General features: G+C 49.3%; 1 protein-coding gene across 3 annotated transcripts in view; it reads right to left on the bottom strand.

Annotated features, from left to right (window-relative positions):
* Positions 1–10,660, bottom strand: part of DMKN (dermokine) — an 80,096-nt gene extending 69,436 nt beyond the window's left edge. For all 3 annotated transcript variants that reach the window (XR_012656861.1, XM_075071178.1, XM_075071179.1), the window contains exons 1-11: positions 10,465–10,660; positions 10,016–10,036; positions 8,342–8,398; positions 7,291–7,314; positions 6,390–6,446; positions 5,317–5,340; positions 4,808–4,864; positions 3,864–3,887; positions 2,949–3,005; positions 1,054–1,077; positions 117–173 (exon numbers count right to left, since the gene is read on the bottom strand). Coding sequence is in view for 2 of the 3 variants with exons in the window: in XM_075071178.1 (XP_074927279.1) it covers positions 117–173; positions 1,054–1,077; positions 2,949–3,005; positions 3,864–3,887; positions 4,808–4,864; positions 5,317–5,340; positions 6,390–6,446; positions 7,291–7,314; positions 8,342–8,398; positions 10,016–10,036; positions 10,465–10,536 (474 nt within the window). In the remaining variant the exon portion in view is untranslated. The remainder of the gene's footprint in view (positions 1–116; positions 174–1,053; positions 1,078–2,948; positions 3,006–3,863; positions 3,888–4,807; positions 4,865–5,316; positions 5,341–6,389; positions 6,447–7,290; positions 7,315–8,341; positions 8,399–10,015; positions 10,037–10,464) is intronic.
* Positions 10,661–18,075: the final 7,415 nt, after the last annotated feature.

The raw sequence follows: 18,075 nt of genomic DNA, 5'->3' as shown, positions 1-18,075 counted from the left end.
TGCAGCCAATGCTCCTCGCAGGCAAACATTACCAGATGTTAAACTAGCTGAAATAGAGTCCATTCACTGATGTGTGTGAAGCTACATAGCATGGAGAGGGAATCTCTGCTACTTACGCTGTTGTCGTCAAAGCTGCCGTCGCCCACATTGCCAGTGTCTACGCTACCAGAGCCCTGCAACATGGGGAATGTTTATATGCATGTTGTGGTTACACCTACAGGGTTCCAACGGATATTCTATAGACCAATGGGACTAAGGATAATTTATAGCATTTGGGGATGTGGTGTATTGATTCCAATGCTGTTCTGAACAATTTACACCAGTGAAAACCTGGACCCATTAGCAGGGCCGTCCCTAGCAATTCTGCAGCCCTACACAGCCCTCCCATGGGGAGGCAGGAAATTGTGGGGCTCCAGTTCTCCGTGGGAGGGAGCAGGATCCAAGCCTCCACAGGCGGGGTGTTGCTTGGGGGGCAGGGGAGAACCACACCCTAGCACTTACCAGTTGGTGGCTGGGACTGGATTGTTGCACTCCTGCTACTGGTGAATGCAGACCCAGCTGGCTGCAAAACTCAGGGGAGTGGGGGCAGGGGTCATGGGAGAGAAGAGGTGAGGTCATGGGAGAGAAGAGGTGAGGCTGGGGCAGAGTAGGGGCCATGGCCCTGGTGAAGAGCCAAAGCAGGGCCTGGAGCAGCATGCAGCTGTATAGCCCCAAATTTCCTGGTGCCCTACGCAACTGTGTACTTTGCGTATGGATAAGGACGGCCCTGCCCATTGATTGCAGTGAAGCTCAGGAAATTTATGTCAACTGGGGATCTGGCCACAAAATCATTCTCATCCACTGGTGGAAACCAAGAGATAATCCTTGGTAAAGCACTGACATGCCAAGGCTGCAAAATTTTAATACCAAGCCTAACCTCTGGGATAAAAGGATTCAGAACGACTATAGCCTAGAGAGTTTTGCTAACAAAGGGTTGGGCTGTTAGCAGCGATACAGAATACTCTTGAGTAAAAGCATGATAGTCCGATAGCAAAGATAACTGCTGATACTCACCACTGACCAGAATTGGTTGTTTTGCTGCAAGAGAAAGAGAAGTTAGGAATGCACACTGTTCAGCTCCCCCTCAGGGTAGCAGAGGTTGAACCATGTAGTACTTTCAGAATAGGCACACCAGATCTGACCAACGTTACCCGGGGTTCTTGCAACCCAAAGCTCTTGGTAACTTTTCCTCTGTGCGAGGCAGTGTCAGGAAATAAATCAGGGGAGACACATCCATCCAACCGATCGATGGCTGGCACAAACAGGACCACCCGAGAGTGCTTTCACTTAGAGCTAAACTTTACTTAGCCTCAAGCACTTACACACTTCTGCAACAGATTAATAAAATACCCCCAACCCTCGATAATTACCAACGCTGAGTGTGTCTCTCGAGTGGTTCACACTGGCAGCTCGTTTGCCCATGGGGAACACAAGATGCATCCAGAGGGAGGGACCAGTCCTGAAGAGTCCCCCCCCCCATCTCAAGCTTTTCCCTTTTATTTATACATTAGTAATAGAATGACATGTCCCTTAAAGAAACCTTGTGAAGTAAGCAGTTTCAGTGATCAAGCAAGAGGTTCCTTCTGATAACCAGGTGTGGGTTATTCCAGAGTTTGCAGCCTTGAGACGCCAATAGACATTCCTGGAGCATATACTACTCTTTTGAAATAAATGTGTCAGGAATTGTAACACAATTCTTATCAGGAAGGACGCAGGGTCAAGCTGCCCTTGCTGTGGCACCCAAAACTCCCCCCCTCCTGCCTTGGTCAAGCTGAGACTGCTGAATGACCAATTTACAGCTTGCTGACTAGGTTGCCTTTAACAATAAGCCATAGTGGTTTCAGGCACTTTACTGGTTTGCCAAAGTTGCCCCGTACAACGTATAGGCTAATCTACCTTGATGATCCTCCCCAGGCTCGAGCAGAGAAATGGGCACCCCTAGTCCTCTCTCCTAAAAAGGCCCAGTATTCCAGTTCTGACCTCATCAATGCCATAGACATAGATAGTAGCTCCTTGTGGCTACTCTAACATTTTAGCTCTTATGTTATGCTGAGATCCCCTCAAAGCTAAGTAGGTTTCTTATTCACAGATATATGGGTCCCCTTTATTATTCTGCAAAAAAATACACACATGTTGCTCCCACTTGGTTAACATGATGCAAATTTAATCTAAAAGGTAAGGAGTTTGCCAAGGTACCCTGGATAGGACACAATTTACCCCGAGTTCTTAGGACTGTTGCCAAAAGCAGTGCATTTTGGAAGGATCTCTTGTTAGGGATTTAGTGGGTGCCCAAAGGAACTGTGGGACACTTCATGCCTGTCCAGGGACTTGTAGGAGAAGAGATCATCCTCCCATTAGGACACTGAAAATTCTCATGAGGCCCGCAGTTGGGACGGGGATATATCCTAAAACCCTTGGGATATCTCTCAGGTGCAATGCCCTGTGAATGATGTGAAAGACCTTCTGCAAGATAATTCATAGGTGTCCAAAGTAATTGTGAAGAGGACAACCTCCCATCAACCCTGGCAATCTCATATAACCCTCCCAAATATGGGTTCACCTGGGCATGGGGTCCATTCTAAGCTTCCCAAATGTGTGTTCAGCTGAGGACCCTCTGAGGCAGCTCCCAGTAGAAGTGCCTGCTGAGTGATACCAAAAATCCTTTTCTGACCTGTCTCATTGTTACCCCAGGGACTGTGAAAGAGGAGGTCAACCTGCTATAAGCCTCTGGAGATGTTCATAAGCCCGGTGGAGTGGGAGGACTTTCCATGCTGCCTTTGCAACATGTGAAAACGCAACTAATGGTTCTTGCAGGGAAATGTTACCAGACATCAAACTAGCTGAAACAGGGTCCATTCACTGATGTATGTGAAGCTACATGGCATGGGGAGGGAATCTCTGCTACTTACGCTGTTGTCATCAAAGCTGCCGTCTCCCACGTTGCCGGTGTCTACACTACCGGAGCCCTGCAAGATGGGGAATGTTTATTCTTTGTATTGTGGTAACACCTTTAAGTCTCCAGTGGATATTCCATCTACCTGGTGGGGCCACGGATAATTTAATGCATTTGGAGATGTGGCCTATTGATTTCAATCTTCTCTAGACACTTTACACCAGTGGGAACCTGCCCTTTTGGCAGGGCTGCCCCTAGCAGTTCTGCGGCCCTACACAGCCCCCTCATGGAGGGAAAGGGTTGTGGGGCCCTGTCCTCTGTGGGGGGGAGCGGGGCCCAGGCCTTCATAGGGAGGGGCTGGCTTGGGGGGCAGAGGGGAACCACACCCCAGCACTCACCAGTGGCGTGGCTGGGATCAGATTTTTGCACTCCTCCTGCTGGTGAATGCAGCCCCAGCCCGGCTGCAAAACTCAGGGCAGTGGGGGCAGGGCTGGTCAGGAGAGAGAAGATGTGGGGCTGGGGCAGAGCAGGGGCAGGGACTCTGGTGAAGAGCCTGTGCAGAGCCTGGAGCAGCATGTTGCTCCAAATTTCCTGGTGCTCTACGCAGCTGCTTACTTTATGTGTGGGTAAGGATGGCCGTGCCCATTGATTCCAGTGAAGCTACAGGAAATTTACATAAATTGGGGAACTGGCCAAAACATCATTCTCATCCACTGGTGGAAACCAAGAGACAATCCTTGGTAAAGCACCGACATGCCAAGGCTGCTCATTTTTAATACCAAGCCTAACCTCTGAGATAAAAGGGTTCAGAACGGCTATAGCCTAGAGAGTTTTGCTAACAAAGGGTTGGGCTGTTAGTGAGCAGCGATACAGAATACTATTGAGGCAAAGCATGATAGTCTGATAACAAAAGATAACTGCTGATACTCACCACTGACCAGAACTGGTTGTTTTGCTACAAGAGAAAGAGAAGTTAGGAATGCACACTGTTCAACTCCCCACCAGGGTAGCAGAGGTTGTACCATGTAGTACTTTCAGAATAGCCACACCAGATCTGACCAATAGGCCAGTCTACCCTGATGTCTCTCCCGGGGCTGCAGGACAGGAACGGGCGCCTCTAGTCCTCTCTCCCAAAAAGGCCCAGTATTCCAGTGCTGGCCTCATCAATAGCATTGACAAGGTAATATCTCCTTGTTGCCACTCTAACATTTTAGCTCTTATGCTGTGCTGAGATCCCCTCACAGCTAAGTAGGTTCCTTATTCACAAATAGCTGGGTTGACTTTATTATTCTGCACAAAAAAAGCCACATGTTGCTCCCACTCTGTTGACATGATGCAAATTTAATCTAATAGCAAAGGAGATGGCCAAGGTACCTTGGATAGGACACAATTTACCCTCAGTTCCTAGGACTGTTGCCAAAAGCAGTGCATTTTGGGAGGGTCTTTTGTTAGGGATTTAGTGGGTGCTGAAAGAAACTGTGGGACACTTCATGGCTGTCTAGGGGACTTCTAGGACAAGAGATCATCCTTCCATAAGGCCATGGAAAATTCTCAGTTGGGATGAGGCTGTATCCTAAAACCCTTGGGCCATCATCCCATGAGGCCATGGGAAATTCTCATGAGGCCCCCAGCTGGGATGAGGATGTAACCTAAAACTTTTGGAATATCTCCCAGGTGCAATGCATTGTGGATGATGTGAAAGACCTTCTTGCAAGATAATTCATAGGTTCCCAAAGGAAATGTGGAGTGGACAACCTCCCATCAACCCTGGCAATCTCATAAAAGCCTCCGAAATATAGGTTCACCTGGACACAGGATCCATTCTCTGATGTGTGTGAAGCTACATAGCACGGAGAGGTTATTTCTGCTACTTACGCTGTTGTCATCAAAGCTGCCGTCTCCCACGTTGCCGGTGTCTACGCTACCGGAGCCCTGCAAGATGGGGAATGTTCATTATGTGTATTGTGGTAACACCTGTAGGTCTCCAACAGATATTCCATCGATCCCGTGGGGACTTAGATAATTTATAGCCTCTGGGGATGTGGCGTATTGATTCTAGTGCTTCTCTGGACAATTTACACCAGTGGGAATCTAACCCCATTGATTCCACTGAAGCTACGGCAAATTTACATAAACTGGGCATCTGGCCGCAACATCATTCTCATCACTCCTGGAACCCAAGGCATAATCCTTGGTAAAGCGCTGACATGCGAAGGCTGCAAATTCATTATACCAAGCCCAGCTGATGGAATAAAAGGGGTCTGGATGGCAGTAGCCTAGAGAATTTTGCTAACAAAGGGTTGGAATGTTAGTGAGCAGCGATACAGAATACAATTGAGGCAAAGCATGAAGGTCTAACAGCAAAGATAATAGCTGATACTCACCACTGACCAGAACTGGTTGTTTTGCTACAAGAGAAAGAGAAGTTAGGAATGCACACTGTTCAACTCCCCACCAGGGTAGCAGAGCTTGTACCAAGTAGTAGTTTCAGAATAGTCACACCAGATCTGACCAATAGGCCAATCTACCCTGATGATCCTCCCAGGGGTGGATCAGAGGAATGGGCTCCCCTAGTCCTCTTTCCCCAAAAAGCCCAGTATTCCGGTGCTGGCCTCACTAATGCCATAGATATAGGTAACAGCTCTCTGTTGCGATTCTCAAAGTACTACATGGTGCTCATGGTAACATGTTAGCTCTTATTCTATGCCGAGATCCCCTCACAGCTAAGTCGGTTTCTTATTCACAGATCTCTGGGTGTCCTTTATTATTCCTCAAGAAACAAGCCATATGCAATTCCCACTCACATGACGCAGTTGACCCTCCCTTTCTAGAACTCTTGCCAAGAGCAGTGCATTCCGTGTGATTTCGGAAGGATCTCTTGTGAGAGATGTAGTGGGTGCTCAAAGGAACTGTGGGATACTTCATGCCTGTCCAATGAACTTGTAGGAGAAGAGATCTTCCTCTCATGAGGCCATGGGAAATTCTCACGAGGCCCCCACAGTTGGGATGGGGATGTATCCCAAAATTCTTGTGATATCTCCCAGGTGCAATGCCTTGTGGGTGATGTCAAAGACCCTCTTGCAACATAATTCATGGGTGCCCAAAGGAATTGTGGAGAGGGCAACCTCCCATCAACCCTGGCAATCTCATATAAGCCTCCCAAATATCTGTTTACCTGGAGACCCTTTGAGACAGCTCCCAGCAGAAGCTTCTTCTGGCCTGTCTCATTGCTACACCGGGGACTGTGGGAGAGGAGGTCAACCTGCTATAAGCCTCTGGAGATGTTCATAAGCCCTGTGGAGTGGGAGGACTTTCCATGCTGCCTTCACAACATGGGCAAATGCAGCCAATGCTCCTCGCAGGCAAATGTTACCAGACATCAAACTAGCCAAAACGGGGTCCATTCACTGATGTGTATGAAGCTACATAGCACGGGGAGGGAATCTCTGCTACTTACGCTGTTGTCGTCAAAGCTGCCGTCTCCCACGTTGCCGGTGTCTACGCTACCAGAGCCCTGCAAGATGGGGAATGTTCATTATGTGTATTGTGGTAACACTTGTAAGTCTCCAGCAAATATTCCATCTACCCAGTGAGGCCACGGATAATTTAATGCATTTGGAGATGTGGCCTATTGATTCCAAGCTTCTCTAGACCCTTCACATCAGTGGGAACCTGGCCCTATTGGCAGGGCTGCCCCTAGCAATTCTGCATTACTACGCAGCCCCCTCATGTGGGCGAAGGTCTGTGGGGCCCCGTCCTCTTTAGGGGGGAGCAGGCCCAGGCCTTCATTGGTGGGGCTGGCTTGAGGGGCAGAGGGGAACCACACCCCAGCACTCACCAGTGGCGTGGCTGGGACTCCTGCTGCTGGTGAATACAGGCCCAGCCCGGCTGCAAAACTCAGGGCAGTGGGGGCAGGGCTGGTCAGGAGAGAGAAGATGTGGGGCTGGGGCAGAGCAGGGGCAGGGACTCTGGGAAAGAGCCAGAGCAGAGCCTGGAGCAGCATGTTGCCCCAAATTTCCTGGTGCCCTATGCAGCAGTGTACTTTGCGTGTGGGTAAGGATGGCCGTGCCCATTGATTCCAGTGAAGCTACAGGAAATTTACATAAATTGGGGAACTGGCCAAAACATCATTCTCATCCACTGGTGGAAACCAAGAGATAATCCTTGGTAAAGCGCCCACATGCCAAGGCTGCTAATTTTTAATACCAAGCCTAACCTCTGAGATAAAAGGGTTCAGAACGGCTATAGCCTAGGGAGTTTTGCTAACAAAGGGTTGGGCTGTTAGTGAGGAGTGATACAGAATACTATTGAGGCAAAGCATGATAGTCTGATAACAAAAGATAACTGCTGATACTCACCACTGACCAGAACTGGTTGTTTTGCTACAAGAGAAAGAGAAGTTAGGAATGCACACTGTTCAACTCCCCACCCAGGTAGCAGACGTTGTACCAAGTAGTAGTTTCAGAATAGTCACACCAGATCAGACCAAAAGGCCAATCCACCCTGATGATCCTCCCCAGGCTGGAACAGAGGAATGGGTGCCCCTAGTCCTCTCTCCCAAAAAGGCCCAGTATTCTAGTGCTGGCCTCACTAATGACATAGACATATGTAACAGCTCTCTGTTGCTATTCTGAAAGTACTATATGGTACTCATGGCAACATTTTAGCTTTTATTCTATGCCGAGATCCTCTAACAGCTAAGTCGGTTTCTTATTCATAGATCTCTGGGTGTCTTTTATTATTCTTCAAGAAACAAGCCACATGCAATTCCCACTCACATGACGCAATTGACCCTCCCTTCCTAGGACTGTTGCCAAGAGCAGTGCATTCCGTGTGATTTCAGAAGGATCTCTTGTGAGGGATTTAGTGGGTGCCCAAAGGAACTGTGGGATACTTCATGCCTGTCCAATGGACTTGTAGGAGAAGAGATCATCCTCCCATGAGGCCATGGGAAATTCTCATGAGGCCCCCAGTTGGGATGGGGATGTATCCCAAAATTCTTGCGATATCTCCCAGGTGCAATGCCTTGTGGGTGATGTCAAAGACACTCTTGCAACATAATTCATGAGTGCCCAAAGGAATTGTGGAGAAGACAACCTCCCATCAATCCTGGCAGTCTCATATAAGCCTGGAGACCCTCTGAGGCAGCTCCCAGCAGAAGCTTCTTCTGGCCTGTCTCATTGCTACACCGGGGATTGTGGGAGAGGAGGTCAACCTGCTATAAGCCTCTGGAGATGTTCATAAGCCCTGTGGAGTGGGAGGACTTTCCATGCTGCCTTCACAACATGGGCAAACGCCGCCAATGCTCCTCGCAGGCAAATGTTAGCAGACATCAAACTAGCTGAGACGGGGTCCATTCACTGAAGTGTGTGAAGCTACATAGCATGGAGAGGTATCTCTGCTACTTACGCTGTTGTCGTCAAAGCTGCCATCTCCCACGTTGCCGGTATCTACGCTACCGGAGCCCTGTAAGATGGGGAATATTTAGTATGTGTATTGTGGTAACACCTATAGGGCTCCAACAGATATTCCATTGACCCAGTGGGCCATGGACAATTTAAAGAATCTGGGGTTGTGGCATATTGATTCCAGTGTTTCTCTGGACAATTTACACCAGTGGGAACCTGTCCCAATTGATTACACTGAAGCTACGGCAAATTTACATCAACTGGGGATCTGGCCGCAACATCGTTTTCATCCACTGGTGGAAACTAAGGAATAATCTTTAGTAAAGCTCTGACATGCTGTTGATTCCAATGATGCTATGGGAAATTTACATGAACTGGGGATATGGCTCCAACATGCTGGAAACCAAGAGATAATCCTTGGTAAAACTTTGACATCCCAATACTGCAAAGAAGTCCCTTGCATAGATAATTTTTCCAGAAAAGGATTCAGCTCTTAGTGAAAAGTGGTGCAGAGAACCATTGAGGCAAAGTATGATAGTCCGGAAGCAAGGATGACTGAGTCACCATTGACCAGAACTGGTTGCTCTCCTCCAACAGAAGGGAAAGTTAGCAAAGTGAACCGTTCAACTCCCCACCAGGGTATCAGGGGTTGTATCATTGAGTAACTAAAGAATTTCCACACCTGATCAGAACAATGGGCCAGTCTATCTTGATATCCCTGCCTAAGCTGGGGCAGAGAAATGAGTCCATCTAGCCTGGTTTCTAGGTGCAGTGCAGTGTGTGTGACTACAGAAATCCCCCTTCTTGAGATATTTGATGGGTTCTCAAGGGAACTGGGGGTTGTCAACCTCCCATCAGTCCCTAGCAATCTCCCATAAGCCTCCTGTAACCTACTCTGTGTTCACATGGGATGGGGATCTTCTAAAGTAGCTCCAAGCAGCAGTGTCTTCTGGGTGATATTGGAAATCCGCCTGTGGCGTATTTATAGCTATGCAGGGGAATTGTGGCAGAGGTGGTCAACCAGCCATAAGCCTGTGGAGATTTTCATAAGCCCCCTGCAGCAGGTGGCATTTCTAAATTGCCTTTGTAACATGGAAAAACTGCGGGAAATGCTCCTTGCTTGGTAACCTTTACCAGACAAGAAACCAGCTGGAGCAGGGTTGATTGACCTGATATGTATAAAGCTACTTGACAGGAGGAGGGAATCACTGATATTTATGCTGTTGTCATTAAAGCTGCTATCACCCACTTTGTTGTTATTGAAGCTAGTAGAGCCCTGTAAAATGAGGGGTATTTATTACATGTTTTATGGTAACTTCTAGAGGCCCCCTCCTGATTATCCATTGACCAAATGGAGCTACAGACAATTTACATCATCTGGGGGAGCTGGTCTCATTGACTCCAGTAGATCTACGGGGCATTTACAACAGCTTGGCCCTGCTCCCAACATCATTCTACCCAATCCTGGAAACCTATAGATAATTCTCAGAATAAACCCAGACATCCCCAGGCTGCATAATTTGTTTCACCAAGTCAGATTAATGGATAAAGCAGGGCAGGAGGGCAGTTGGCAGAAGGTTTTCCCGGAATATGGTTGTGCTGTGAGCAGTGATGTAGGATACTGCCGAGGCAAAGCATAAAAGTCTGACAGCAAAGAGGACCAGCTGATACTCACCACCGACCACAACTGCTTTTTCTGCAACCAGAGAAAGAAAAGTTAGGAGTTCATGCTGGTCAGCCCCCCACCAGGCTACCAGAGGTCACGTCATGCAGTAATTTAAGAACTGCTGCTCCCGATGAGACCGATGGGCTAGTGCACCCTGATATCCTGCCCAGAGCTGAAACAGAGGAATGGGCCCCTCTAGTCTGGTACCCTGCCTCTTACCTGGGCCAGTTTTGCAGTGCTGCCCTCATGGTGTGTCTGTGCAGCACCTGGCATAAGGGCCCTGATTCCAGTTGGGTCCAGGTCTGTCCGTCACTCTCTGTTAAACAATGAATCCTCACCAGAGTGTGGACAGGGACTGTCTCTCCTGTGTCAGGGCAGCGCCCAGCAAAATGGGGTCCTGATTTCAGATGGGCCCTCTAAGTGCTACTGTAATGCAAATAATAAGTACATCATCTCACCAACGGAGCTGCTCTGGTGCTCTCCAGGGAGAGGAGCCCGATGAGAAAAGCGGCCACGTACAACACCTTCATCTTTGCGCCTTTACTCTCTCTGGAGCGGAGTTGTTTCTGGTCTGGCACGCTCAGTGGGAGATGGCAAGGCTGAGCACTGTATTTATATTGTATGCTGGGCTGGGCACTGCACACCTCGTTGTTCCAACCCCTGATAACGTGATTGCAGCGAGAGCCAATTTCTTCCTTCTCCTCCCCAGTCCCTCCCATTCCTCCTTCCCCCATCACACCCTCATTCCCTCCTAATCTTTCCCCACCACACCCTGCTGTAGCCCAGACTTTCATACTCACTTTCTCATCCTGCAGCAATCCCATGTTTTCGAGACTCAAGAGAGGCTGAGCGAGGTCAGGCCGCAGGAAACAGGTCACAGCCCCAATGATTGTTGGCCTGGAGCAGACATCTGAAAATGGGAAGTAGGTTCCTAAGTTACCCAGGCCCTTTGTGCTGATATAATTGAAGCGGTACAACTCCCCTAATGGCATTGCTTATTACCATATGGAATTGTTATGTAAGCAATGTCTACATTTCTGCCTACGTCAGCAAAACGTATGTCGCTCAAGGGTGTGAATATTCCACTCCCCGAGCAGCATAAGTTACACTGACATAAGTGCTAGTGTGCACAGCGCTATGTCAGTGGGAGAGTTTTTCCTCCAGACACAGCTTATGCTGTGGTGTTTTTTATGCTGACTGGAGAGCTCTCTCCCATCGGCACAGAGCGTCCTCACCACACACAAGTGTAGACAGGGCCTAATCTTCCTTCTCACTCCTGGAGTCAAGTGGTTTTATAAGACTCTCCCCTTTTTTTTCTAGGAAAGGTTACAAACGTGACCCTTGTTCAGTGTAAAATGTTCAAACCCCAGAGAGCAAAGAAAAAGAATCCAATGGGGATTTTTAAAATCTCATGATGTTTACGCCAATCTAATGATTTTGGGGGCCTGGGTGGCTGGATTCCAGCTGAGCATCAAACGTTTCATACTTCCATAGATTTTAAAGCCAGAAGGGACTAGTCTGAGCTCCTACAAAACCCAAGCCAGAGAAACTCATCCAATAATTTCTTCATCAAGGCCATGACTTCTTTGTGAGCTATGATGTGTCTTTTAGAAAGACACCCAGGATAATCGCCTCAATCCAAGCTCTCATTGCAACACTGTGGCTTAAAGGACCAATTTGATCCCTGGGTGTATGAAAAAGGGAACATCAAGCAGAAGGAGGGAAGAGATCTCATCTCTGTTTATGGTTTAGTTAAGACCACTACTTAAAACACTGTGTCCACTTTTGGTGTCTTTACTTCAAGAAAGATGTGGAAATACTGGAACTGGTTCAAAGGAGGGGCTGCAATATGATCCAGGGGCTAGAAAACAAGGCTTGCAGTGGGAGAAGGTTGAGCAGACACTTCATCATTAACTATAGCTGCTTACACACAGCAGGAGGTTTTTCAGTCTTGCTGGTAAAGGTGTAACAGTATCTAATGGCAGGAAGCGGAAGCTGGACAAATTCAGCCTTGAAATAAGATGCAGTTTCTTAGCCGCAAGGGTGATTACATTTTGAAACACCTTCCTGGGGAGTTGGTGGCCTCTCCATCCCTGCGAGTGTGGCTACACTGCACCTGGGAACAAGCTCCTCAGCCAGAGTCCACAGGCTTGGGATGATGGGGCTTATGCTGGGGTGCTACGAATAGCTATAGACGTTGCTTGGACATGGTGACTCAGGCTGGAGCTCAAACCTCTCATCTCAGACTCAAGAGCCTGAGCTGCAGCCCGAGTGGCAACATCTACCCCAGTGGTTTTCAGCCGGTGGTCTGGGGTTCTCTGGGTCCCACAGACTATGTCTAAGGCAGCGATCCCCAAATTATTGAGGGTCAAGCCCCACCTCACCCCATCCGCGCCCGCTGGAGCTGGGAGTGGGGCTGCGGCTTGGGATGGGGAGGGGCACACGGACAGGGGAAATGAGGGCCGAGGCTGGGGGTGGGGCTGGGGCCAGTAGCAGGGCCGGAGCAGCTGAGACTGGGGCAGGACTGGAGCTGCAGCCAGGCTACAGTGGGGGCCGGCAGCTGGGCCCCTGACCAGGTGCAGCTCTGTAACCAGCCCACCCCCACCCCCACCCCCACCCTCAGTCTCAGCCTCAGGCCCAAGCCAGGAAAGGAGCCAGAGCCAGAGGCCCAGGCTGGGCGGGGGAGCGGGACCGGGAGCAGAGCTGCAGCCGGGCCATTATAGGGGCCAGAATCCGGGCCCCCAGCCGTGTGCAGAGCTGCATCTAGGTTGGGAGCAGGGCAGGGCTGGGCGGCTTTCCCTCCCCAGTCCCACTGCACCTCCTTGAATGTTCCTCTGTGCCCCCCAGGGGGACATGCACCACAGTTTGGGGACTTCTAGTCTAAGGGGTCCACAAAAGGTTGACGTTACCATAGAACAGTGGTTTTCAACTGGTGGTCTGCAGACCCCATGGGGGCTCGCAGACGATGTCTATGATTTCCAAAGGGGTGCGCACCTCCATTTGAAATTTTTTAGGGGTCCACAAATGAAAAAAATATGAAAAGCTCTGAACTACACAGCTGTTTTTAGTGCAGTCCCACACGTCCCACCAGCACAGGTGTTTTGACCCAGGCTGGAAGACTTTCTCTGATATGCAGAGTAGATGTACCCTTAGAGTCTTTAAGACCAATGGTATGCTACCTGAAAGATATGCTTTAATCCCACTTCTGGGAGAAATTTTGTGGCCTGTTAATGTGAGGGTCGGGTTGAATGGTCCCCGAGGTCTCTTCTGACCTTGGAATCTGTGAATGTATAAATCATGTTCCACCCCTTCCTTCCTGGGCCTTAGTGCCAGCAGGATTGCCCAACAGATTCATAACACTTTTTGCTCTGCATTTGATAATGTCTGTCATCTAGTCCCATGCTTCAGGGCTGCAGCCAGTCACCTGCAGGGGTCAGGAAGGATGTTTTTCCTCGAGGTACAATTGTAATTAGAAGGGGGTGGGGGGGGTTATCCACCTTCCTCTGATGCATCAGAAGGAAAATTCTGACATTTTGGGTTGAAATGAAACATTTTGATGGGTTGAAATGGAATTTTTCATTTCAAGTCCAGATTTTGAAAGAAAATGAAATTTTGATTCAAAAATGAAAATGTCGATTTGAAATGATATTTTTGTTTTGAAATCAGCCTTTAGCCATGGAAAAAAATTGAAGCAGATGAAATCAGGTTTTTCAACAGGAAACTTCTTTGGTGCAAAATTTCTAAGTAGCCCTGCCTGGGATGGCCTCACATCTGCATTCCTACTGTCTCCCAGTCTGAGGGTTGGACGGGAGCTCCCCTTACTCCTATGATAGGCACAGGCCAGAGCGATGGAGCCCGACTGTCCTAGCGGTTTCACAAACAAGTTGGGTGTGTCCGTTAATCCACAAATCCGAGGGAAGCCTCTGGCACTGACTCAGCGAGCAGAAGGGAAGGTGCAATGTTCAATATTTACATTAAATGTTTATCTTTGATAGGCAGAAATTGTTGTTTTTGGACAGATACCAGACCTTCCCAGCAACTTGCACTGAAGTCACAGAGCCAGATCACCAGGCAGTGGAAATCAGTGTAGCATTTTAGGCAATAGGGACAGATCCCAGATGGTCTAAATCAGTGTCACTTCATTAGCGTCAGTAGGCAAGATTTCAACTGGTGTAAGTTGACTGTAGCACCTTTAAAGTGAACAGGTCAGAGCCCAGCTGGTGAGAATCAGCCAGAGTCCCCTGGGGTCAATGGAGTGATATCCCAGCGGGGTGAGTCAGCCATAGTCCCCTGGGGTCAATGGAGTGATATCTCAGCTGGGGTGAATCAGCCACAGTCCCACTGGGGTCAGTCGGGTGATATCCCAGCTGGGGTGAATCAGCCACAGTTCCCTGGAGTCAGTGGGGTGATATTCCAGCTGGTGAGAACCAGGCATAGTCCCCTGGGGTCAGTGGGGTGATATCCCATCTGGGGTGAATCGGCCACAGTCCCTTGGGGTCAGTGGGATGATATCCCCATCTGGGGTGAATCAGCCACAGTCCCTTGGGGTTAGTGGGATGATATCCCCATCTGGGGTGAATCAGCTCCAGCTCTATTGACATCAACACCTATTTGCACCCACTGAGGATCTGGTCCAGTAGGTTTTATGGGTGCTCATCTGCAGGCAGGATTTGGCCTGTCATATTGGTAAAGACCTTATCAATTACTGGGTGGCGAGAGAACTGGAGCAGTGAACAGGGGACGGACGGCTCTGCTGGACAGTTCTCCTAAGAAGTCAGCAAAACAGCTGGTAAAGGACAGCTGGTGCCGGACGGCGCCTGCACTTTGATAAAGCTTCTCACAGGAGGCGTCTAACAAACCATAAGCACTTGCCCGTTGAGTGGTAGGGCCCAGTTTCTCAGCGGCTGCTGTAAATCAGGGTCACCCCACTGGACTCAATGCCAATAGGTCTCAGGTGAGGGTCTGCCCCCTACATTTCTGGGGTAGGTTGGAACCAGGGCATCAAACCCATTCTGGGAGGAAAGCTGAATTCAGGCAAGATGCCCAAGAGACACACCTTGGCATGGGTTCATTAAATTCAGAGGCCCAGCTTCCCGGCTGAAGTCAGTACGCGCCTTTCACAATGAGCAAGAGCTTTCAGGCGCAAAAACCAGGGCAGGCAAAGGGCTGGAAACAGTGGGACAGAGAGGGAAATAACATATTGCTTATCCACTTGGAGGCTCAGTGCTAGGGTGACCAGACAGCAAATGTGAAAAATCGGGACAGGGGGTGGGGGTTAATAGGAGCCTATATAAGAAAAAGACCCAAAAATCAGGACTGTCCCTATAAAATCGGGACATCTGGTCACCCTACTCAGTGCATAGCAAGCTGGGGTGTAATCTGCAGAGCACTGTCTTGTCTGTGTGGACCCTGCTGCCCTGGGCTCTCTGACATTGGAAACACCAGGACGTCAAAGTGCCCTGCAGCAGTGTTAGAGCACAGTAGCAGGGTCCGCACGGCCACTTTGTGCCCAGCAAGCTAGTGTGCTCTAGATGCTTACCCCGGCTTGCCATGCACTCAGGCTCTGTGTGGACAAGTCCTTCTCAAAGTCACGTCGCAGAGCTGTGCTAGAGCCAGCAGGAGAATATAGCTCTCCAGCCTGTGAAGCCAATGGGCTGTTGCCTAGATCATACTGTTACTTCAGCAAATAAATGTTCAGGCCCGGATTCCCAGCTGGTGTAAATCAGCTATCACTCCACTGGAGTCAGTGAGCCAGCTCTCCAGGGGGTGTATCCTTCAGTGGAGTCAAGGAGGGCAGAGCTGGCATAATTCCAGGGCTTGTAACACCCTTTCAGCCATAGAGTATCTGGCCCAGTGAGTTAATTTGGGAATTCACACAAGGCAAGAGTAATGCCAGTGTTTAGGGTTGGCACAGAGACCTTTGCACCATCTAATAAATCCCACGCAGAGTAATTGTCACACCCTCACTGCACACTGTAAAAGACAGTGATTAGACCAGACCTTTAATGGGTGTAAACCAACGCCTCTTCATTCACTCCACTGGAGCAATGCCAATTTACAACAGCTGCAGATCCAGCCTGTTGATGCCAGTGAAGTGACATCAATTTACATCATACACAAAGGGGCACTGATCTCACCTGGGACAGGGACTGTTACTGTGTCTGGGCAGCGCCTGGCACAAGGGGGCCCTGATCTCAGCTGGGGCAGGGCCTGTTTCTCGCTGTGTTTGGGCAGCATCTGGCACAACAGGGCTCTTGTCTCAGCTGGAGCAAGGATTGTCTCTCGCTGTGTCTGGGCAGTGCCTGGAACAAGGGGGCCCTGATCTCAGCTGAACAGGATTTGAATGGCAGAAGGGACCCTTATGATCATGCAATCTGACCTCCTGCATGACAGAGGCCAGAGAACCTCACCCAATAATTCCTGCATCAATTCAGTCAGTTCCGTTTGCACTAGAGCAGATGGTTTGCAAAGGGACCCAATCTTGATTTAAAGATTTCCACATGCTGGCGAATCCACCAGGTCTCTGGAGAGATTGAAAGTCCACCACTCTTGACCAATCACATACCTTTGTTAGCTCCTTCTGAAGTTCCTCACAATCTTCTCTACACCCAACGAACCAATGTGTATTGTTGGTAAATTGTGTCATCTCATTGTCCATGCCTCCCTCCTCCAGACTGGTCTGACAAATGATACTTAGCTGTTAAATGGGGCATTTCATCCCTGTCACTTTACAAAAGCAAGTCACTATTTTACAGGTATGCCGAGAGAGAGGACCGAGGACATACAGTCAATCAGTGGCAGAGCTTGGAATGAACCCCAGGAGTCCTGACTCCCAGGCCTGCTGCTGTAGCCACTGGCCCCACTTCCCTTCCCACAGCTGGGAATAAAACCCAACAGTCCTGATTGTTACTCCTTGTGCTCTAACCCACTAGGCCCCGCTGCCCAGCCAGAGCTGTGGCTAGAACCCAGGGGTCCTGCCTGATTCCCATTTGCCTGGTCTAACAATCAGATGTCACTTCCTTCCCATAGGAGAACCTTGGAGTCCCTACTCCTGCCCTCACCACTAGTTCATACTGCCTTAGTGGGGGAGGGGTGAGTTGGACCCCACCACTGCTGAACTCCTTCCGTGATAAAAACTGACCATCTACCTGTATGCTGATTTCTGTTCCTACAGATCCATGTGTACCTCTCACCCAAAGACCAGGCTCCTCAGTCGCCTGTAGGGTGAGGCTTTATCGCAGGAGTTGTGGGAGCCCAAACAAATCATATCTTCTGGACTCCTCCCTTTCATATTTGTCAACTCCCTTGAAAAATTCTAACAGGGCGGGGTGGCTCAGCCCTTGGCATCTGTCAGCAGCCAAGCCTATAGGGGCACAACAGCGTAATGGGGCTCCTTATCTTTTATGCTTCCCTTAATAAATATGGACAGTCAGTGCTAGTCTATAACTTTCAGTATTAATTCCTTAACAGCCCCAAGCCCCACCCTGTTATTATTATGAGCACTGTTTTTATGTGAGTAGTGCTTCGAGGCTCCACCTGAAATCAGGTCACAGTTGTGCCAGTGTGACGAAGTGGGAATATTCTTCATGTTTTCGCTGAATACTGTGTGGGTGCCTCAGTTTCCCCTATGCATTTCTTAAGGATCTAGGTGGTGGGATAGGGTGTGTGATTGTTGCAGAGCCCTAGAGGCCAAGTGTGATGCTGTCTGCACAGAGAATGACTGACACACTGTGTCCTAGCAACTGATGCCCTGGGCCCCTCCCCTGCAAGGTGCCAGCTGAAGGTGTTGGAGAACAAAGAGATCAGGTGGCTTCCTTGCCTGGGAAAGAGACAAAGGCCAGAAGAGGGACTGGAGGGGGTGTCAGTTTGGAGCTAGCTTGGGAGACAGGGGTAGGCCCAGAACCTGGATCTGGGCTCCCCAGCCCCCACGATGGACCTGACTGAAGGGTCCTGTTTTCTGTACCTACAACCTCTGTTTTAGACTGTGTTCCTGCCATCTCATAAACCTTCTGTTTTACTGGCTGGCTGAGAGTCACGGTGAATTGCAGGAAGTGGGGTTGCAGGGCCCT

This window comes from Chelonoidis abingdonii, chromosome 11 (assembly GCF_003597395.2).
Source record: "Chelonoidis abingdonii isolate Lonesome George chromosome 11, CheloAbing_2.0, whole genome shotgun sequence".
Taxonomy (NCBI): Eukaryota; Metazoa; Chordata; order Testudines; family Testudinidae; genus Chelonoidis; species Chelonoidis abingdonii.
The sequence above is the reverse complement of the archived record's forward strand: the minus strand, read 5'-3'. Positions and strand labels throughout refer to the sequence as shown.